This window comes from Polychytrium aggregatum, assembly GCF_025602895.1.
Source record: "Polychytrium aggregatum strain JEL109 chromosome Unknown BJ171scaffold_18, whole genome shotgun sequence".
Taxonomy (NCBI): domain Eukaryota; kingdom Fungi; phylum Chytridiomycota; class Chytridiomycetes; order Polychytriales; genus Polychytrium; species Polychytrium aggregatum.
Genome location: NW_026516220.1, coordinates 411,423 through 432,739, shown reverse-complemented (window position 1 = coordinate 432,739; position 21,317 = coordinate 411,423). Strand labels below are relative to the sequence as shown.

Below are 21,317 nucleotides of genomic sequence, written 5' to 3'. Positions count from 1 at the left end.
CTCGGCTGATCCGCGCGCCCTCCTGTTGTGTCCATTTTGCCGTTTTTGATCATTGTGACTTGACCCTGGCAACTTGATATGGTGGCATGATAACGATGTTTGTTTCGCCTCAAGCCTTTACAAACGCTCGCCGCTCATCGCCACCTGGCTCTTGGCATTTCATTCATATACTTTGACTTTCCTGTTTGATAGTTCCATCTTTCGCCTTGCTTTTGCTTTTCCTTCGACCCAACTCGACTCGATTTGATTCGATTTGCAGTGATTATTCTTCCGTACTCTTTATCTTCGTTAGTGGTGATTCTCACTCTTCTCAAGCATGGTCTGTTGACCTCCCGGCACTGGCGACAACACGACACTGCAAGAACTAGTGACCCTCGATGAATCAATAGCGGCCAAAGGCGGAGATCAGGCTTGCTGATGCACTTCGTTTTCACTGCTTCGTTGGCAAGCCTCGGCTCTCCGGCGCCTGGTTGTCGCTCGTCAAGCGACGTGGCAATGACCTGCTCTGTGGATGGCTTTGGTCGAGCGGCCGTCGTTCCCGCTCTGGTTTGCATAGCAGTTCCAGAGCCACACAGGCAGCGAAAAGCGATCTATAGCCACAACAACTGGTCGCGTACGAATATAGATTCCGTCGGCCCGCTGCGACAGGCATTGCTGCCGTTAAACATGGCGGGAGGGGGACTATTTCTATTCAGGAAGCGGAACTGTGGATGGGGCCGACGCTGGCTTGTCTCGTTTTTGCAAGCTGTTCGAGAAAGTTACATCGTCGAGAGCAGCGGATCTCAATGCATTCGCCGATGGTCATGAATCACGCCGTCAACCAGCACCGCCAGCGTGGAAGCGTGGCAGAGGAAAATGCAGCTTGGCAGCACATTGGACACAAGCGGAGCCTCTATCAGGAACCGGTGACGTCGACGCGGGCGTTTTTCAGGACCACATGCAGCCGGCGCATTATATAAAAGGGCAGCCCAGGTGCCGCGTTGAGTTTGCACTGCATCGTGCCTCAGGGGCGGGGACAGCGATGCGCTCATTTCGAAATGTCGAGGTCGGGCATCGGCAATGCGCCGGCCGAGACGGGGCTTATGGGCGATACATCGCCTTTGCGAACGACAACGACTCCATCCATCTGCACCTTGATCATGGGCGATTTGGGCTGGTCCCGCTCAATCTTGACTTGCAGCGACTCCTCGGCCTTGATAATGGCATGCTCGGGAACAGAGGCGGACGGCTGCTCCAACGCAAGCGGCGGAATCTCCAGCCGCACGGGCGACTTGCCGTTTGGGCTCAAGGGCGACCGCACGGGCTCGCGTTTGGGGCTCGGGCTTGGCTTGTCGAGGACAGCAATGGATTCGACGTCGTCGAGACAAAACATGGTGCGGGGCCGCTCCTCGTCGCTGCCGTCGCCATCATTCCCGGACTTGGAGCCGACGTGGTTGGCTTTGCTGCGTCGCTTGGCTCGAATCGGTGCCGCCGAGGCAATCAGGGCCGACACATCGGGGTCGGTATCGGTTCGGAGACGGATGGTCAGCTCGTGCAACGGAGTTGGCTCCGAATTGGCCTGCCAGAGACTCTTGTATCGGTCTGTAGAAGCAATGAACAGCACGGAAAGGTAGAATCATCAGCGCACGGAATTCGTTGTGGGTCGATTAACGGATATCACAATGGCAGCAACCACCAGGGAAGAGCGAGACGGCGCCTTGTCTTGATCGCCTCGATGCTGTCGGACGTACCGATCTTGACTATGGTCCGGCTCAGAGCTCGCGCGATATTGATACGGACGTTGGGGACGGGATCGCTGCCGAGCTGGATGAATAGCTTCATAAAATGCGCGTCAAACAATTCGGCGCCCAGCGGATCTGTCACCAGGACCTCGCAACACTGGACAAAGCTGAGCGGAGCGAGGTAAGGTCAGAGTCAGAGGAAAATTGGCTGAGGTCCGTTCTGCAACAGGATCAAGAGCTTCCCATCGCACGGCCAGTAATAGCGCGGCTGAGCGAGCTTACAAAATGCGGAGCTGGTAGTTGGGCTTGCTGGCAAACTCAGAGACCCCGCTGACAATGTTGCCGAGCCACGGCTCGGCATTTAGGGACTTGATATGAATCAGAACTTGGGCCAGCTAGAGAGCAGAGATGGAGAGAGGAAGCTCAGTGGCTGTTGAAAGGGATCAGAGGCAAGGCACTTGATTGTGCCGGGAAACAATCCAAACTAAACTAATCCAAACCAAGCCCATAAAGGTTAAGCTGTCGGTCGAGCGCAAGTTCCTACATTCAACACCGATGCTTCTCGCACATCCGCAACGTCGTCCATGGCGAGCTTGAAGGCCATCGGAACGATATACTGCGCTATGCTGAAGGGCGTGTACAGCTTGGCAATGCTTCCGAATTGACTGTTCCAGGACAGCGACCAGGCAGGAGTCAGAGAGGCAGGCATGGATATGGAAACGGGGGGGGTCGCACAGGAACAGCGGGAGAGCGGAAATAACAGACCCGAGCTCTTGCCGATTGGTGCCCACAGGACAAGCAGCAGAGCCGATGGAAGGACACGCCGTGATACATACGATGCAATGGCTTTGCGAGTCCTCCAGTTCAATCGCCATCCCTCGACGCCCTCGCGTAGCCGGTCCAGGGTAAACAGATATGGCTCGCGCACATCTTCGTTGAGGCAGCTGAGGAAGTCCGTGATGTGACCAAGGACGCCAAGCTTGACTTCGTCAATGTCTGAAATGAAGCGGTCAAAGACGCCGACCAAGTCCTTCATCGTCCGTTCGGAGCCGATGATGCGGGCAACTTCGTGGAGGGAGTGAGCCAGGGTACGGCGCACTTGCGGCTGCGTTTTGGCACGACAATGCGTATAAGAGACGATGTTTCAATTAGTCGGGTAGCCACACGTTGAGCCAGGAATGCCAGCGGGGGAGGAATCGCTGCTAGGCGGTAAAGGGCTGTGCGCGTCGCGAAGGCATTTGATGGAATCATTTGCCTGCACTCGGCCACCCACGCTCTCTGCCCGGCTTCGATGCATGTCGCGATGATATCACTTGTGCTTGTCCGGAAGATCAAGAGAGGCACTTACCGAAGGGTCAAAGGTAAGGATCATGAAAGCGTCCTTGACATCGTCCCACTTGTCGCCGCCGCCGATGGCAATGAGCACCGCCGGGAAGGCAAAGGCACATTTGAAGCTGCGGTCGACTTCCTTGGCTTTGGCCAGATTCTGGCTGATCGAAGTCATGCTCAGATAGAGGCCCATGAGCTCGTCTGGCACGCCATCATCCTTGAATGAGAAGATAAACTTGCCGATCCCATCGTATGCTGCCGCCACGACCCATCGCGAGACATCTTCAGTCAAGCGAATGAAGATCGGAAGGAGCTTCTGACACCGATCTGCCCCAGACAGGCGACTAGCCAGCTCGGGAAGTGCCTCTGCACAAGCCTTGCGCACATTCCAAACGCCATCCTGGACAAGCGAGTCAAAGATGCCAAACTGAAATCGAGGGACGATACGCAGAGAAGGTGTCAGTGGGAGGGGGCGATGAGGGCGATTACTGAGGTGCAGCGGATGATAACGACAATTCAGTCTCGATGCTTCGCCAACGAGGCGTCCTCAATGTGCGCCATATCAAAATACCCACAAGATGATCAAGCTCGGAATCATCAACAATAGGCGACAGCGATCCTATCAAGGTGGCGCATTGCTACGGGTGATGGAGGGGACATATGATGAGAATCGTGCCAGAGATGAGTTTGTTGACGCCGACACTTGGAGAGCGAGCCATGTCCCCTTGGTAGGGTGATATAGGTGCAAAGGCTGACGTACGCACCTTGCGCACATTGAAGTGCGGAGACGTATACAGCACATCCAGCCAAGGCAGGAATGTGATCTTGGAGATTTCGGCACTCAGAGTGGCACAGAGGTCCTTCATAAGCTGGGAGATTGAGCAGCGTCAACGAAACGGATCACATTTCCAAGATGGTCACGGTGGCACGGAGGACACAGCTTTAGGGGTTTGGCCACATCCCTGCCAAGGCAGTCGCGCAGAAGGATGCAAAGAACCGCAACACTTCCGGCTCAGAGATTCTAGTCCGCCGTTCAGCTAATTGCATCGAGGATGGCATACCTCCAACGAGGCGCACTTTGATTCTTCGTCCTTTTTGCCGTAGTCCATATCGCCGTTGGGCTCTATCGAGTCGTACTGGACAAGCTGCACAACCACCGACTCGAGTAGAAGCGGCACCAACCGCCGCTGCCACTCGGCCTGTGGTTTCGGAGGAGACACGGGCAGGGTCTCGGTCGAGTCTGCAGTGGTGCCGAGGGCGTTAGTCACCCCAGATTCACAGCACGGCCGGTGAACGGTGCTGTTGGAGCAAAAGGCTGTGCACATACCTTTCATGAACGACAGGGCCTTGAACACACGTTCGTTCTCGGACTTGTAGTCGTATATGAGCTTGATGAGTGCGATAAAGCTCTCGTGCGCGGCTGTGGCAACGAGAACCTCGCTGTCGATCAGGTGCAAGACGAAAATGGGTGCTATGAAGATCCGGAAGATATGGAGGACGTCGTCGAGCTCGGAGGGGAACTCGGAGATCCGCTGTCGTGTCGGGAGGACAGAGCAGGCCGTTGCGCCATGGGGTGGTCGGGATATGGCGGTGGGTGCGACAAGACCGTGTGCGGGACGCAGCCAAGTTGAGATTGGGGTTGATGAGTACGGGGTGTACCGGCAGCGCATCGGTGCCACCGACAGAGAGGCTGGCTGACAGGTCGACACTTTTGGTTCACGCGCAAAAATATCGACCCGGGAGGACGGCGGCAACTCTTACGTTGATAAAGTATTGCCCAAGCTGGCTGAGCCTTTGTGCGACATTTTGACGAACAGCAGAATCTGGGACGATCGGCCGGTCAGTTACATACTCGATCGTGGCGCTGTCGAGGCGATTGGGGAAGAAGCTGGTGCGATAATTCCAAGGATGGCAACGAAGGGACGTTTGCAGGGCAAGCAGCCACGGCGAGCCAACAGCAATCCCAGGACATCGAGGGATCCTTTCGAATGGTTGGCCATCGTAGCGAGCCCGATTCATGAGCGCATCTACGTGCAAGTGGCTCGCAGCACGCAGCACGCCAGCGCTGATTCATGAAGCCGAGAAACAGACTGGGGAAAGGGCTTACCAGGGTCGTTGGCCAGCCTTCCAATCAAGGGCAAGAGGTGTTGGACGACGTCTTCATGGAAACACGCTTGCAGAACCGTCATCATTTCACTGGAGATATACAGTCTAGAGCGACACCGCAACCGCATCCACGATTGAACCACCAAATGTTATCGAATGCCGGTGACGACTGGCATGTCGGAGCATCGATTGGCAGCATCGCCGTCTGCAAATGCTTGCTGGACGAGAATACCTTCGCTGGATGATTTCGCTCTCGGTGAAGACTGAAAACTTTTCCAGCGGAGACGCATCTGAGAACGGGCGTGGTGATCCGGCAATGACGACATGTGAGGAGAGCAGCGGGTGGCGAACGGGCGTGCTTGCGCAATTGCAGTGGGCAGCTGTCAGGCGAGCTCCGTCGGACGAACTTCACCCGGGAAGCAGCATGGCGACAGGTTCCTGGATGGTCGGCCGTAGAGCGCCGATGCTGAGTATTCGGGGAGTACCTAGAAGCTCCAAGTCGACCTGATCGTAGTCGCTGGTGTCTCGGAAAGCTCCGTCGTCGTCGTCCAGCGACATCGAGGGATCGCCCGCAGTGTCGTATGCGCCATAGTTGCCGGTGACGTCCCAGTCATCGAGGTCGCTGTCATCGTATCCAGAATCGTCAAAGACGAATCCGAGGTCTGCGTTCGGCATGCCCCGCAGCAGACCGACGAGGCAGAGCAGCTGGTGAGTGCGAGTCAGGGGAGACAACGAGGCGGCACCCTCGTCTGCGTGGACGCAGGACCGACGGGGACGACGGAGGGCGCGAGGTGCAATTCAGGGCAGACCCTGGGCGACAACTGACCGGCCATGGCTGGTTGGGTGTCGGCGGATGCGGCGGGAAGATGGTCGTGCGGCGGGGTGGCTTGATCGAGTCGCAGGCACGGCGAGCAGCGATGCGATATCGGGGCGGGTTGATTGGGAGCGGTGGCCGAGAGCGCTTTGTTGAGCCACAGCCGGGTTTGGACGGCCCAAAGGAGAAGCAGAAAAAGCCAGGCGCCGAACCAACTCAGCCAACCAAGCCGACCGGCTCGAGCCAGGCGCCGAGCCAATCCAGCCAGCCAAGCCAGTGCGGATCGATCCGGTCGAGGTCGCACAAGCCTCCGGCGTGTCGTTACACATGCTGCGCACGCTGGTGCCTGGAGAGCGAGGAGCGAGAGCAGCCGAGGGCGGCCGAGACGGCCTCCGCCGAGGAGCATGGTGCTGTTTGTGTGCCCGAGAGAACGGAGAGAACGGCAGCCCGAATGTTCTCTGCGGGCGGATTGGAGACGCGGAGCGAGGAGACGCCGAGGAGAGCAGGGCGTGCGTCGCCAAAGGCCGAGGCAGGACCGATGTCGATGCCGGCGACATGGGCGAGACGGTTCGATGCACCTGGCCCGCGGGACGGGCAGCAACGAACGGGGCAGTCGCGGATGCAGCCATGGCCGTATGGAGGATGCCGGCAGCAGGACCGAGGCCGTGCCTGCAGGTGTCTGTGTGCCGAGAGCGCAGGCGACAGGCGCAGCGAGGCCGCGGCGAGACGCAGACAGAGGGCGACCGAGACCGGCCCGGCGACGCTTCTCTGTTGTTCTGCAGCGTTGTTACCCAACGGGGATTTGTTGCCTTTTTTTTTCTCCAGCGCCCGCTCACGTTTTTCAGCTCTGTTTTCTCGCTTGCCATAGCCGTCGTCCTCTGGGAAGAACAGCACTTGCCCGTCCATCTGCTCTTCTTCCGCTCTCTGGCGCATCCCAAAGCCCGGTCCGTCCGTGTCGACTTTGGAATCTGTCCCCTCCTCCGGTTACTCCAGCCGTCCCGCCCGGAAGTTCAAGAGCGCCGCAGATTCAACCGCCTGTAGTTGAATCTTGAACTTTTTGCGATCGCCTCTTGCATTTCCTCCCTCCCCCCTCAACAAACGTCAAGCCAACCCGTCTAGGTAGGTGGCAGATGCCTCGCCATGCATCGCCTCTCCCGTCCTCTGCTGCCCTGCCATCGAGCAAGCCCGCAGGCGATGGGCGATCTGGATCGCTGGCTGCTTTGCGGCCCCCATTCGCACATGCCAAATCTCTGCCGGTGCCCTCGTCGCCGGCACTATGGATGCCGGTAGCCCCGTGCATTCCGGCATTGCGCCCGACCATGGCCTGCTATTCCTCAGTCGACAGCATCGACCAGTCCCTCGGCATCCTGCCGATCTCTGCTCGTCGGCCAGCATTCGCATCCCGGCGCTGCCGATGCCTGGTGCTCGTCCGGTCTCGTGCTGGGCCTTCCAGATCACGGCCCGTCCCGGCTGCCTGCGACGGCGCAGCAACTCTGACGTTGTCGATCAGACACTGCTGTGTGCTTGCCCAGCTCCCGCCGCAGTCTGCGATTCGTCTGGCCATCATCTGGTGCATGGAGGGGGGCACATGATAGTGAGGGATCCTCTCAACCGCCGTTACTTACCGGACTCTCCGCTGTATCCCATCTCTCCCCACTCCCTGCACGCATCCGCCGTCCTCTGTCGATATCGACTCGGTGCTTTGGCCTGCGTGCTCGACCAGCTCCCAGACCACTTGAGTTTTACGTTTCCCAAATGCAAGATCCCACTGTCCCCGTTGTGGCCATCCCGGACCGCGATGAGTCCTCCACATCGACCAACGTCTGGAAAGCCCGCCAACAGAAACAGCAGAAACCCACTTCCCCCTCTGAGACTGCTCCTCAGTCGCCGCAGGCCACCAGCTCGTCCGTTGCCGAGCCTGTCCTAGAGTCCACCTCGGATGACACCGAGTTTGAGGGATTCGTCAAAGTTCAAGGTGGCTTTTCGCTCCGTCAATCGCGTACCACGCTACTGTGCAGCATTTTCTGTCAAGCTCCCTTCGATTATCAGTTGCATCTGAACCAACCGGTCCGCGGGGCCTGTCTGCAACACACTGTCGCGTCCCATCTTATCTAACCCTCATCCACGTCCTATCGTATCTCGACTTGATTCCCTATCGCCGCATTGCCTGGATCGTGCGTCTGTTTCGAACATTGACCGTCTCGTCCCAAGGCCGAAGACGACGCACAGATCCGGCAACCGCTGCCGTCACAGCCGGCAAGAAGAGCACAAAGGGTACTCCCCAAACACCGTCAGAGAAGAAGCCTGCTACTGGCGGATCACCCCCGGCCGTCAATACCACGGTCGCCGTACTGCCTCCGGCTGCGCCTGCTGCCACCGCCGTTGCCGCCGCCGCCGCCGCCGCTACTACACCTGCTGAGCCTGTGGCAGAAGCCCCCAAGAAGACCGAGGCTTCCAAAGTCACCAGCGGACCAGCCAAGGTAACTGCAGCGCTCAGGAGTGGTCATATAGTTTTGGTGTGCCCTGCTGTACCGCCTTGGATCCACACCATGAATGCGGCCGTCACCTGGATCGATCTCCGTGGTGCTGTGTCGGATGGCATAGGAAGTTGTGATGTGGATCTGCAGCTTGTGCTTTTGGATAAGCGTGGGAACTGGCGTGCGCGAGCAGCGAGCCATGTACTGTGTAGCCAGAAGCGTCGCATGCGCCATGGGCGAGTTTCGGCCAACGCCGATGCCGTCGCGGTAGCCAGTTTCCTGTCGTCGACGGCACAGCGAGCGCTGTGACTGTGATACCGCTCTTGAGCCCATCGGCCACTGACAAGTATCGCCTCCACTATCTTGGCCAGATCGTCCAAACCAATGCCCGGAGTGAGAACCTGATCAAAGACAGCGCTCCTGTGAGCACCCCCCAACTGGGCCCTCTGGACAAGTGGCCTGTCTTGGGCACCAGTGCTCCCGCCCAGGTCCCGACACAGCAGTATGACGAAGCCAAGGTGGCCGGTGGCGGCAAAAAGAACGCCTGGGCCAAGCTCGACGTGCCCATCCGGTATCCCCCTCCCAAGACCCGCAGCAACTCGGCTCGCAAGGGAGGCCGATCTTCGCGTGACGGCTCGGCAAAGCTGGATGGCGAGGATACGCTGAGTTCGAATGGCGATGCCCTGAGCCAACCCTCTCCCAAGCCGCAGAAGGGATCACGGAATCCCTCCGCCTCGTCCCAGCGCAACCGAAACAAGTCCGCATCGAGCCGAAGCGGCGCCGACTCACAAGCCCCCAAGACCCCCACGGGAGAATCCAACCCGGATGAAATCACCTCGCCTGTTAATGCCGAAGCCACCTCGCCCGTGGCCGGCACCGGCGCTTTCGTCTCCGGCGAAGGTGCTGCTCATGCCGGCGGTCATCAGCCCAACCACCGCCATAGCAACCGCGGTCATCCCAATCGCGGTGGCCGTGGAGGTGTCCGAGGTGGGCGTGGAGGAAGCACTCGCGGCGGGCGCCACGGTGGTGCCTATGGTGGCTACAGCGGCTATCTGAATCCCTATGCCTACCAGCAGGGCAGCGTCCCGCTGGCCCCGAACGGCATGCCAATCTTCAACCCCGTTGCCTTCCAGGCGCCCGAGAGCCACGAACAAGTCGATATCGAGACTGTCAAGTGGTGGATCCGCAGCCAGATCGAGTATTACTTCTCGATCGAGAACCTTTGCCGCGACGTGTACTTCCGCAGCCAGATGAACCCAGCCGACGGCACGGTCTCCCTTAAGCTTGTCACATCCTTCAATCGCATCCGCTTCTTGATCAACATTGCTCGCAGCAAGATTGCTGGTGCCGAGAGCCTTGGCGACAGCGACCTCCCGCCGTGGGCGATCGAGCTGGTCCTGCAGGCGCTTGCCCCCAGTGAAACCGTCCAAGTCATCAAGGACGCAAATGACGAGTCACACATCCGACGTGCTAGTGACTGGCACTACTGGCTGCTACCGTCGCCCACAGGCACTCCGGCCACAGCCACGGCTCCCGCCCTCCCAGAGACCCCTGTGGCTGAGCGAGCTGCCTCACCTTCGAGACCGGCCGCCACGAACCAGACAAAGCAGGTCCCCACCATCCAAACGGTCAGCCCCACCGGCGAGTGGGAAGTTGCCTCTAACCGCCGCCACTCGAAGCAAGCTGGTGCGACAAGCGCCAAGCCGAGCGATCATCGCCCTAAAGCCACCAGTGGCAGCGGCCACACTGATGAGGAGGGTCTCTTTGATTTCGAGGATGAAGAGCTCGGCAGCGGCGACAAGCGCAACACCAATAAACCCTGGAACAAGGATGCCGCTGCGGAGTTGCTCGAGACTGATGACGAAGATGATGTTGTCGTCGTCACCCACCGCGGCAGCGAGAAGCGCGGCATCGATGCCGGCTATGAGTCGTTCGAGGACTGGCACTCGGATATCGACGATGAAGAGGTGGCCTCGCTGCTGATTGTGACCCAGAAGCACTCTACAAGTGGCATCACGCAGCAGGCCGCCGGCACCCACACTTCGCTCCATGCCCCTGCCCGCAAGCATGCCACCCATGCCTATGACCGTCCCAAGACCCAGGAAGACATGCACGACATCATCAACGAGGGACTGTTTCACTACGAGCGTGAGCTGTACAAGGGACATGGTGGTCGGTCCAGAAACGGCCCCAACCACATCGGCGTCGTCGATGACGAGCAGTTTGCTCTCATGTCCGGCCGGTCCAGCGTCACCACCCCGACCACTCCGCTCTCGAACCTCAGCAAGTCTCTGGAGAGGCACAAGGCTGCCGCCGTTGCCAACCAGCATCCCACCTCGGCTGGCGCGCAGAGTCAGGCTGCCAGCGCCAAGAGCAAGGCCGTCAACGTCCCCACCCGCTTCTGGAACTCGGCCAATGTTGCTGCCTCCCCTCCTGTTGGTTGGTTGATGGGCGACAAGCCCTACCACCCGCCATCGCGAGAGCACCTGCACATTGGCGAAGGTCGTCCGCCCCTCCCCCCAGATGCCCACGCCTCGTCCCCACGTCACCTGGACATTCCCCTCAATCGCCAGAGCCCTTCTGGTGCCAACCCGATCCTGGGCGGCCACAGCTTGAGCTCGTCCTATGGAAGCCAGGTTGGCTCGTGGACTGGCGACAGCCGCAACATGAGCTACAAGGAGTTCTCGGCCTTCCAGCACCCCTCCTACGAGCTCCTCAAGGACGGCGGTTTCATCCAGCACAAATACCACAAATACCACGCCAAGGCCCTCAAGGGTAAGTCGTGTCGCAGTCAGGCCGCATTCGGGAGTTGGATCTCTGGACGGTGGCCCCCACCCTTTCGCCATCGGGCTCATGTCAGCCACATATGTGCTGGCGCTTGCGTATGGGTGCGTTTTCGTGGCTGCCTTTCATAACCCCCCCCCCCCGACTCTAACCAACCTCTTCCTGCCCACACGACCCCTTTGCCACCTCCGCTATCCTGGCACAGAGCGCAAGCGCGTTGGCCCTGGACTGTCGCCCGAGATGAACACCCTCTTCCGGTTCTGGTGCCACTTCCTCCGCGATCGCTTCAACCGCAAGATGTACAATGAGTTCCGGCGCCTTGCCTATGAGGATGCCCTGGCCGGTCATCGCTATGGTCTGGAATGTCTGTTCCGGTTCTTCTCGTACGGTCTCGAGAAGCGCTTCAAGACCGACCTGTTCAAGGACTTCCAGGAGTTCACTCGCGAAGACTTTTGCTGTTGGGGCGAGCTCTACGGCCTTGAAAAGTTCTGGGCCTATCTGTTCTACCGCAAGGACAAGCAAAAGCGACCCCAAGTTGATGCCTCGGTGCTCCCTGAGCTCAAGGCGGCCCTGGAGATCTTCCAGAATGTGCAGGTGTTCCGCAATGCTGACGATGAGACCATCCAGAAGGCCGGCGGCAAGCGCCTTCCTTCGAATGGATACATCCAGACCTCGATCAACAGCAGCGTCGCCGCCAGCACCGCCGCCGGACCCACCATCAAGGAGTAGAGGAACGGTGTCCATCGAGACCCGAATATGAAGTCGACTACGGTTTGAAGCTCGGCCTCCCCTCTCCCTCCCCCTCACACCCAGACTAGCACGCTCCCTTGGAGATGAATGGAGGACCTTGGTCTGTTGCGTGTTGAGGAGGGACAACTGATTATTTACTGTCTAGCACTTTCTCACCCACCTTCGCTACTCCGGACGTACTCCCCCCTCCCAAGCCCTGCGTCAGCTCATAATACTTGCAGACATTTCTTCAGGCAATTGTATTTTTCACTCCGTCACGGCCTTTTTTTCTCCCACCCCTTTCCCGCACCTTACATACATGGATAGCGTAGCCCCGCAGTTCCTCCTGTCGTACCAGCGAACCATTTCCTCCAATTCTCCCACATCGAACTTGATCTTTCTTTTTCTCTCTCTCCTTTCCTTGCTCACTTTTCCGACTCCTTTCGCTCGCTCTCTCTCGCTCTCTTTATTATTACTACTATTTCCTTCCTGTTATATCTCTATCTAACCATCCATCTACAGCCCCCCTTCTAAAGTAAACGGGACACCCAGATATCATATTTGAGAACGTGAACTGTGATGAGTGAGCCGTGGTCATGGGTGGCTTACCGAGGCGTTGTTGGATCCGCCCCTTCATCTCTGGAGTCGAACACGCAGCTCGCCCATCACTCACGATATTACATCGGCTCGTTCTCGGCGTCAGCGAGAGCGGCAATCTGCCCTCCATCGTCATTTTTCTTTCATTGATTCATTCATTGATTCATTCATTTTTGTCGTCTTTCTTTGTTCTGGCCGTGTCGGGAGCGTCCCCGATCGCTTCGCACCGTCGCAACTCCCATCGGATTGCAGCTTCCCATGGCCCCGCCTTCAGGCTCTGGACCGTTTGATTTGCTCGCCGCAGCTGCGGTGGGTGCTGCCGTCTCGGCCACACTCACTGTTCTCCTGCTTCACAACACAACCGGCCGTCGATCACAAACGACTCCGATTCGGGATGCACATCCGGCCGATCCTCGTCAGCCGGGACTCGCCGATCCTCACGTCGCCGGCAACGATCCGCCCAACCCAGACCCAGACCCAGACCCAGACCAAGGTCCAGACGGCCTGCTCGATATTGATCTCGTCTTGGATATTGCCGAGCCAGCGAGGAACGGCGCCGCCAGGGAGCCCCGCAAGAGCAACAAGAAGAAGCGTCTCGAATTGAAGGCTGCCAAGAGCCAGTCGTCGCAGCTCTCGACAGACCCGTCGCATCGCCCGAATGACCTAGACTGTGCTGGATCTTTGGAAAACAGCATGGGCGAGGACGAAGAAACAGGCTCTGCGAAACCGACCAAACCGGCCCGCGATCCTCACGAGCACTGCAACCAACGAATCGCTGCCGAGCGCATCGGCAGGATCAATGCCGAGAAGGCTCTCAGGGCAGGCGTGGTCGAGCACATCTCGGACCCGTCGGTGGGATATCCCCTGTTGGTGATCGGCACCACACAGTCGCCGTATCTTGCCCGGCGAGGCACACCCCGACAGGGCCTTCTCGTCCCAGACTCTCGAGCCCGGATCGTGCTGTCGAACGAGATCCCGACCGAAACCCTCGAAGGCCTGGAAGGCTATTCGCATCTGTTTGTGCAATTCCTGTTTCATGAAAACACCAACCTGGTCAAGACCGTCTTGGCCCCGGGTGCGATGGGCAAGGAGGCCCTGCCATCGCCCGGAGAACCGCCGATGCCGTCGCCGATGCCGTCGCCGTCCCAGCCGAGTTCGTCTGTCGCTTCTGCTGTCCTCAAGTCTCGAACGTGCGCCGCCAAGTCGAGCACCTTCACGAGCAGGGTACATTCGTTCGCAGCCAAGGTTCTGCCGCCGCTGCTGTCAGGAGGCTCCATTGGTGTCTTTGCGACCCGGGCGCCGCACCGACCCAATGCCCTGGGCCTGTCGCTCGTCCAGGTCGTCTCGGTCGATGCTGCAAATCGGACCGTCACAGTCGCCGGCGCTGATCTGGTCAACGGCACTCCCATCGTCGATCTCAAGCCGTGGGGCCCGTTCGACTGCCCATCGTGTCTGCACTCGGTTGTCGACCATACCGGCATCCAGGGCTGCGGCGGAGACCTGCCCCGGTGCCGATGCTTTGACGCTCGGATCCCGCACTGGGTTGCAGCCGGGCTCGCTCACCCGTACACTCTGCCAATCGAGTGGCGACCCGAAGCCGAAGCGGCTGTGATGACTGTGGTCGAGGCCGGCGAAAGCACCTTCTACCGACGAGACGAGGGACATGTGCTGCTCCGAGCCATCACCGAGCTGCTTGCCTTGGACATTCGCAGTGTCCACCAGGGCCGCGGTGGAGGGGCCAGCACGGCCGATGTCAGGGTCGGCTCGGATGGGCCCGTCGACGACGACCGACAAGAGCTCGGGAGGGTTGGCGGCACCGACATGCTCGGCGGTCGACTCAAGGGCACGACGCTGAACGATGCCCAGCAGCTCTACGAGGTGGATTACGACGTCCTGAACATCTCGTTTTCGGTCCACAACGGGGGCCACGCTGTGCACCACAACATTCCGTGGATCTCGATCGACAGGGCGATCAAAATTGTAGATCGACCAGAGGGCAGCCCATGAGGGTCATCGCAAATACATGCCCCCTTTCCCTCTGCTCGATCGCGGCAGATCCGGCCCTCTGTCTCAAACATAGCCTCCGTGTCTTTGCTGGGCACGCACGCCTTGTATTGTCGCTAGGTGCATATACTAGCTCAGGGAAAGGTACAGGCGAGGGAGACCGGTCCAAGATGCGGGATGGGGGATACGGTGGGATGGAGGAGAGGTGCTGACGGACACTAAAAGCTCGGTGAGCCAACCGTTTACTCGTAGATGAGAGACTCGGTCTGCTTGGTCCAGGCGACGGTGCCGGCGGGGAACCACAGAGCAATCTCCTTCTCGGCGTTCTCGACAGAGTCAGAGCCGTGGCAGAGGTTCTTTCCGACGTCAATGCAGAAGTCGCCACGGATGGTGCCGGGGAGCGAGGCGAGGGGGTTGGTCTCGCCAAGGAGCTTGCGGCCAGTCTTGACAGCCTCCTTGCCTTCCCAGACCATGCCGACAACGGGGCCAGAGAGCTGCAGCGTTGCGGGAGAGACAGAGGAATCAGCACAATGTCACCCGATGAAAGTGCGGTGGGATCGCGCAGGAGGATCTGATCTGGGAGGCAGATCTAGAGGCTTGGGGAGCTGCGCCGACCACACAAATCGACAGAGCGGGCTTCAGTCACTCACCATGTAGTTCAGGAGCTGTACGATGCAAGGATACGCCGGGGGAGACGAGGAAACAGCGTCAGTGGCTCTGTGATCTAGGATCAGACTATTGGCGGCGCGATGCGCTGGCGCTCAGCAGGTCACTGTGGAGGGAGATCGACCGCAGGAGAGCCGCAAGCAGGAGCGCCGCAAGCAGGCCGACTCGCCACCGAGCGAATGCACCACCCAGCATCATGAGAGCGTACCTTGGGGAAGAAGGACTTGGAGGTGAGGTCGCAGTAGTGCTCGCGGAGGAGCTCCTCGGTGGGCTTGAGGAGCTGGAGAGCCTGGAGCTTGTAGCCCTTCTGCTCGAAGCGCTTGATGATCTCACCAACGAGACCACGCTCGACACCGTCGGGCTTGACCATGATGTAGGTACGTTCGCGGGACATGATTGGCAGATGGATGACCGAGGACAGGAAGACCGGCGGGGCTGGGAGATGAACTGTGGGTGGAGAAGAAAAAAAGCGCAAGAGGTGGGCAGCGATCTCGGCGCAATTTATACCTCCCGACGCGGCTGCAGACGAGGAGCGCAGAGGATTGCAGAGGAGCGCTGATCGCGGGAGGGGGCGAGGGCGTGTGCGACACTGGCCGACTACAGCCACAGTGGCCGCGGATGAGCTGCGGGTCGCGTCGCCGCCTGCCTTTTTCGGGAGCGGGCGGCTGTGGCGGCGCCTGCCTTTTGCGGGCTGTGGGGAGAAGGCTCCAAATCGTTCTGTGGGGCTTGTGCGCGGTCGCGGCGGAATGAAATTCATTGGGGGAGGGGCTCTGGGCGGGCAGGGCAAGGGCAGGGGCCGGATTGGCATCAGGGCTGGGGCTGGGGCTGGGGCTGGGGCTGCGCCAGACGCGCGGGATTTTCCGCCGCCGCGTCACCGCGACTCGGGCTGGTGCTGCGGAAAAAGACCTGCTCTCGCTCTCCCTCTCGCTTTCTCTCGCCGCACACATTGGCTCTGCCGAGACGGCCCCCGCTCTCGGCCCGTGCCAACTGCCCCCGCCATTCTGCCGCCCAGCCACACCCCAGTCGTCCTCTGGGTCTGTCCTTCTCCTTGGGGAGGCGCTGTTTGCTTCTCTGCCGCCGTCAACATCAACGCCCATCCCCGTTGTTGCGGCCGTATATAGCCTCGCCGTCGCCCACGCCTACGGCCAGCCCTGCCTTCCCTTTCTCGGATCGGCTCGCTCTGGCTACCCCTCCCCCAGTCTCTTCCAACTCGACCACTTGCTCTGATCCAGTCCTCGGACTCTGGTCCATCGCTGTGTCCTGCAGCCAATAACCCATCTGCTGCTCCAGACCCCTCCCACAAGTCCATCGTTGCATCCGCCTCTGATTTGCGCTGGCTCTCCTCTCCGGCTATTCTGTCGCTTGGGCTGTCCGCAGATTCTTCCCTCGGCAACATCCTCGGCAACATCCTCCACTCCCCCTTTTTATCCGCCAACTCCCACGAGCAAACTTCGAAGCTGTCGTTGGGCACTGCTCGCTTCTTGATTGAGACTCTCCGATCATCTCTATCCAGCGGATTACCTCGTCTCCTCACTTGCACCTCCTCCCTCTATCTGCTTCTCTTCGAGACTGCGTCTCCCTCGCCCTCCTTCTTCAGCATCGTCCGCCGCTGCGTTGCTTGTTTCGCAAGCTTGCATCCGCAATTATCCACACACCCGCCGGCTTATCCGCTTGAGCCCCGGCTGTTTCAGTCCTGCACTGCTGCTCCAGTCCCCTCCGTTAATTCACTGATATTGCCCTGCCGCCATGCGACGCACCAAATTCGTCTCTGCCGTCGACGCCTCGCTCCCGCTGGCTTCGGTGGCGACGCTCATCAAGTCCGGCTGCAACACCTTCCTGCTGGCCAACTCCCACGACTCGATCCGTGGCGAGTCCGTCCCGCACACCAAACGGCTGCTTGCCCTCATCACCGAGATCCGAAACGTCTCCACCGAGCTCAAGCATCCCGTCTCCCTCATCGGTGAACTGCCCGGCATCCAGTTTTTCCTCGCTCCAGCCGACCCGTCGAGATCCGCTGCTGCCTCCATCACCCTTGTCCCCGATCAGACCGTCAGCTTTGCCCACTGCGACGCACCCTCGACCGAGGCAGCCCTCAACTCCTACGTGTCAGACAATCTGCTGCTAAGCTCCATCCAACCCACCCACCGCATTGTCTTTGAGCCTCCCAAGGACAGCCTCGGTCGGTACCAACGCGACAAGCGTATCGAGCTCGTTGTGCTCGACCGCACCGATGCTCGCTCGGTGCAATGCCGGGTCGTGGTCGGCGGCACCCTCTCGCAGGGTCACCGCTTCTTTGTTCCTGATACCCTGCTGGACACACCAGCACTGACCGAAGAGGTACCTACCGTGAAGCACGTTGTCGACAGCATCATTGGGCACACGCGAGAGTTGTTCGGAGAAATGTCCAGCTGGGTGTGTCGAGCCGGGTGCGGAAGTTCTCGTTGCTTGGCGGTGTCATCGACCTGTTGCGGATACGGGCTCCCGGGCTTGTCAGCATATCTCTGTGGGAGACAAGCTGCAGGGGGGTTCGAAGAGCCTCGGCCCAGCAAAATGACCAGGAATGTCGCCCATAGCCCACGCTCTGGCTGCCTACCGTTCATTGACCGTTCGCCATTCTGCCGCATCCCCCAGGACAAGGAATTCGTGCGCTTCATGTACAAGCACCGATTCGAGTTTATCCTGCTTCCGCAAGCCCGTCGTGCCCAGGATGTCCAGGATCTTGTGGACTTTTTGAAGGCGCTCACGGACGAAGACAAGAGCTTCGACATCGACTCGCACAAGTTCGGGGTTGAGACTCATGAGTTTGAAAAGGGCTGGCGGCCACACGTCCTTGCCAAAATCGATAACACCGAGGTACATTTTCCATGCGTCGCGCGCACTGTCATAGTATTCCCCGAGACCCAGATGTTGAGGATCTATGTACTGCATCCTATAAGTACAAGGCCACGCCTCCGATCTGCAGCTCACCGCCACCCTTGTCGTTGCGGCCACGGCTCCAGGCTCTCACCTGTCTGGACAAGATCCTCTATGCTTGCGAAGGCGTCGTGACTTCCCGCACGACACTTGAGCTGCTCGTGGGATCGGGCTCTCTACCACTCTCTGAGAGCGATGTTCTCAGGCGAACGAACGACGCAGGTATTCTTCCTACCGCATCGCCAGCTCATCGCGCTTCTGCTGCCGTATGCCGCTGGCTGACCCGTCCTAACCGAGCCCGCCACCGCGCTATGTACATCACTCGACAATAACGCCCCCCCCCAACAGGCAAGCTGACACTCGCCGAGCCTCACCTGCCTGTCGTGCAACCCGATCCGCTGCCAGATATCAGCCAGGATGAAGACTATCCGCCATCTCCGCTCATGGGTAACGCACCAGCATGCTGCTCTGCCAGCCTGCGAATGCCTGATGATGTCTTGCATATCCCCAATATTTCCCGTGGACTGCAAGCCAACCCTTCCTGTCGCCCCTTGCATAGATGTCGACGCATTGGTACTGCCACAAGAAGTCTCACATAGCGCGGCAGCGGTAGCTACCCTATCTGAGGTATGCCTGTCGCATCGCAGCAACAGCAGCATATCTTGACCATCGGCATACTTCTCAGCGATCGCGCTCTCATACCGCTTCTACCACCACGGCGCACACTCGCTGCCATCCCGCCTCGTAGCTGAACGAATACTGCGTCAAGATCGAAAGCCAGTACTCTGGCGACCTGCTAGCGCCAGTCATGAGCCTCAAGAGCAACAATTCGACCCGCCGCCGCAGAAGTACACGTGGCTCCGAGTTCGCATATCCGATCGCCGAAGGGGTACGTTCCACTGCACTGCGAATGTGAGCTCGACTGGCACTACATTTCAAGGAACCCTCACACTGGATCAAGGATACAGCCAGGACCTCAGCTACTGATGCTTGATTGCTTCCACGATGTTCTTGTTGCTTGCGCCATCTATTTAATCCAGGCTGTAATGGTTGCGGCCGAGGTAGGATCCCGTCTCTCGCACTGCTCTGCGTATATGTCATCTCCCGAGCCCATGCTTCACGTCATGTATCCTGCCGGCTAACGTGGCCGTCTTATCACCAGTGCCACGCGAAAGCCATTATTATCATGACGATTCGCGCCCATATGGCTGTTTATGGTACGCCACCACTTCGTCCCTCGTCTCTGCCAACCTGGTCGTATCCCCCCCTTCGCATGGCTGCCTCAGGCCTCGTGTCGCGAACCTACTCATGAATGCTGACCAGGTCCGCTGTGTTGATCGATGCTACGCATATCCACTGTCTCGTTGCCGACTGCATCAAACGGATTCTGCGTCGCCGTACTCCATCAACGCCACGACCAACGACCACCGACCACCGACTGCACATTCTCCGCCATGCCATTTGCATGTCTACCAACCACCATTATCCTTAGCCTCGAAGCGGCGCGCCCACTGCCCAGTCATCGCCGTGACGCCGACCGTGTCCATCTATCGCCGGCTAGCGCTGACATACGGAGTCTACCCCGTACTTTCGTCTGCGATGCGATTCCAGCATGCTCACAGTCGGCTGTCCGCATTTGATGACTATTTCTCGTCCGTCAAGCTTCCCGGCCTGGACAAGTTGAGGACTATGGATTTCGGCATGGGTGCCGGCATGGACGCTACCGTCCTCGAGGACCGTGCACGCACCAGCGTTGGCGACTCAGCCGTCGCTGATATGACACCGTCCCCATCTGTCAAGTTCCCAGGCGAGTTTGGGTTCGCTGCGGACGCCGGAACAGCGATCGGCAATTCGTTCAGTATCGGCACCAGCTCTGGCAAGATGGGCAGCGATGCTGTCGGCATCAGCTCGGATGGCTGGATGAACTTTGGAACGGCCTCGTCTTCGAGTCTCAACGAGCTCACCAAGGGCATCGGCAATGTGTCGATTGCCCCACTCAACAACACCATGATGTCAAGCACATGCAATGGCGGTAGCGGCATGGGCGTCATGGGCGCCGAGGTTCCCGTGATGAACCACACCGATGCCATCTATCCCATGATCGAGCACGACATCCAGGATACCGTCGCTTACGAGCTTGGTCTGCAGCTCGGCGATCCGATTCTCTTTTGCGCCGGCTATCACCGACCATGGGTAAGAATGCGTGTGCTCGTGGAGGTTCAGCGTCGGCGTATTTGTGTTTGAATCCGCCAAAGGATGGCCAAGCATGCAGATTGTGCATGGTCGAAATCGATTCGTCAGAGCTAGATCATCGTCGGCTGGGCTCCTACTGACTCGCGCATGTTCTACCTCGCACGCATGTCGTTCTATCCCACACGCATGTCGTTCTATCCCACACCTCCGCTCCATGCCCCCCTATGTGCGCCTTTTGAAGCCTGGAATCTCCAACTGCATCCGCCTGAGCCACTTTGGTGATGCCATCAAAGACGGTGAAGAAATGGCTCGCTGGAAGCAGGCCTTTGAATTCACCAGCGGAGGCGGCCTGCAGGTCAATGCCCAGATTTGAGCCTCGCGCGTGTGGAAGAGCCAGCTCGCACAGGCAGAGGTGTCCAAATCAACCTGGCAAAGCAGGTCGGGGCTGCATAGCTCAATAGCCAAGGGGCGCTCTCCTTTCCTGGATCCTGAATAATTCATTTCACTCTGATGATCGTCTGTTGCTGTACCGGGATGCTGCATATTGCTGTCCAGCCTGTGCAGGATCGCTCCCTCCCAAAGTCAGCGTTTCCAAGAGCGGCGTCAGCATGGCCATAAGAGATTCCCAGTGAGGATCAAGCGACGAACGACAATGGCGCGAGTTGCCCGATCGTGCCCGATGTCGACGAGAGATAGGGGGCAATCGGCTTGCCGCCAGCCAATCTCTGAATGCATCTCAAGTGGCAGAGACGCCGGTAGCCAGCCGTATCAAAAGGGCGTGGATTGGTGCGATTCAGTTGCCCTGCCAAACTCTGGAGGCGGCATGATTGACGAGACGACACGACAGATCACAACACCATGGGTGCTCGTATGCTGACGACCCACGGAGGCACCGCTGCATCTGCATCTGCACAATCCTGTCTGCAACAGGAAGCCACCGACCAGCAGCCAGCGATTGATGCCTATGTGCTCGCTGGCCGTGGG

General features: G+C 59.1%; 5 protein-coding genes across 5 annotated transcripts; 3 read left to right on the top strand and 2 right to left on the bottom strand.

Moving 5' to 3' along the window:
- Nucleotides 1–666: 666 nt before the first annotated feature.
- On the bottom strand, nucleotides 667–6,125 carry BJ171DRAFT_504939 (armadillo-type protein). The gene is made up of 15 exons (XM_053110985.1): nucleotides 5,983–6,125; nucleotides 5,642–5,818; nucleotides 5,389–5,446; nucleotides 5,158–5,261; nucleotides 4,812–4,873; nucleotides 4,378–4,582; nucleotides 4,112–4,290; nucleotides 3,815–3,919; nucleotides 3,626–3,688; nucleotides 3,070–3,477; nucleotides 2,558–2,826; nucleotides 2,266–2,386; nucleotides 2,004–2,116; nucleotides 1,731–1,888; nucleotides 667–1,581 (listed from the first exon to the last, which is right to left on the bottom strand). Exons 1-15 carry the CDS (start codon nucleotides 5,987–5,989, stop codon nucleotides 1,028–1,030), a joined length of 2,583 nt encoding a protein of 860 aa, XP_052966720.1. The 5' UTR covers nucleotides 5,990–6,125; the 3' UTR covers nucleotides 667–1,027.
- A 1,600-nt stretch (nucleotides 6,126–7,725) lies between these two features.
- Nucleotides 7,726–11,960, top strand: BJ171DRAFT_581781 (uncharacterized protein; the record flags this gene model as incomplete). The annotated part of the gene is made up of 4 exons (XM_053114122.1): nucleotides 7,726–7,969; nucleotides 8,224–8,450; nucleotides 8,819–11,222; nucleotides 11,437–11,960. 4 exons carry the CDS (start codon nucleotides 7,726–7,728, stop codon nucleotides 11,958–11,960), a joined length of 3,399 nt encoding a protein of 1,132 aa, XP_052966719.1.
- A 753-nt stretch (nucleotides 11,961–12,713) lies between these two features.
- On the top strand, nucleotides 12,714–14,683 carry BJ171DRAFT_99009 (TsaA-like domain-containing protein). Its single transcript, XM_053116033.1, has one exon. It carries the CDS (start codon nucleotides 12,816–12,818, stop codon nucleotides 14,562–14,564), a length of 1,749 nt encoding a protein of 582 aa, XP_052966718.1. The 5' UTR covers nucleotides 12,714–12,815; the 3' UTR covers nucleotides 14,565–14,683.
- On the bottom strand, nucleotides 14,621–15,683 carry BJ171DRAFT_504936 (nucleoside diphosphate kinase). The gene is made up of 3 exons (XM_053110984.1): nucleotides 15,436–15,683; nucleotides 15,212–15,226; nucleotides 14,621–15,055 (listed from the first exon to the last, which is right to left on the bottom strand). Exons 1-3 carry the CDS (start codon nucleotides 15,619–15,621, stop codon nucleotides 14,804–14,806), a joined length of 453 nt encoding a protein of 150 aa, XP_052966717.1. The 5' UTR covers nucleotides 15,622–15,683; the 3' UTR covers nucleotides 14,621–14,803.
- Nucleotides 15,684–16,804: 1,121 nt separating this feature from the next.
- On the top strand, nucleotides 16,805–20,771 carry BJ171DRAFT_98966 (Pyruvate/Phosphoenolpyruvate kinase-like domain-containing protein). Its single transcript, XM_053116032.1, has 10 exons — nucleotides 16,805–17,564; nucleotides 17,859–18,080; nucleotides 18,227–18,362; nucleotides 18,489–18,587; nucleotides 18,700–18,767; nucleotides 18,889–19,029; nucleotides 19,181–19,201; nucleotides 19,303–19,357; nucleotides 19,633–20,333; nucleotides 20,575–20,771. The coding sequence occupies exons 1-10, from the start codon at nucleotides 16,974–16,976 to the stop codon at nucleotides 20,704–20,706; spliced, it is 2,166 nt and encodes a 721-aa protein (XP_052966716.1). The 5' UTR covers nucleotides 16,805–16,973; the 3' UTR covers nucleotides 20,707–20,771.
- Nucleotides 20,772–21,317: the final 546 nt, after the last annotated feature.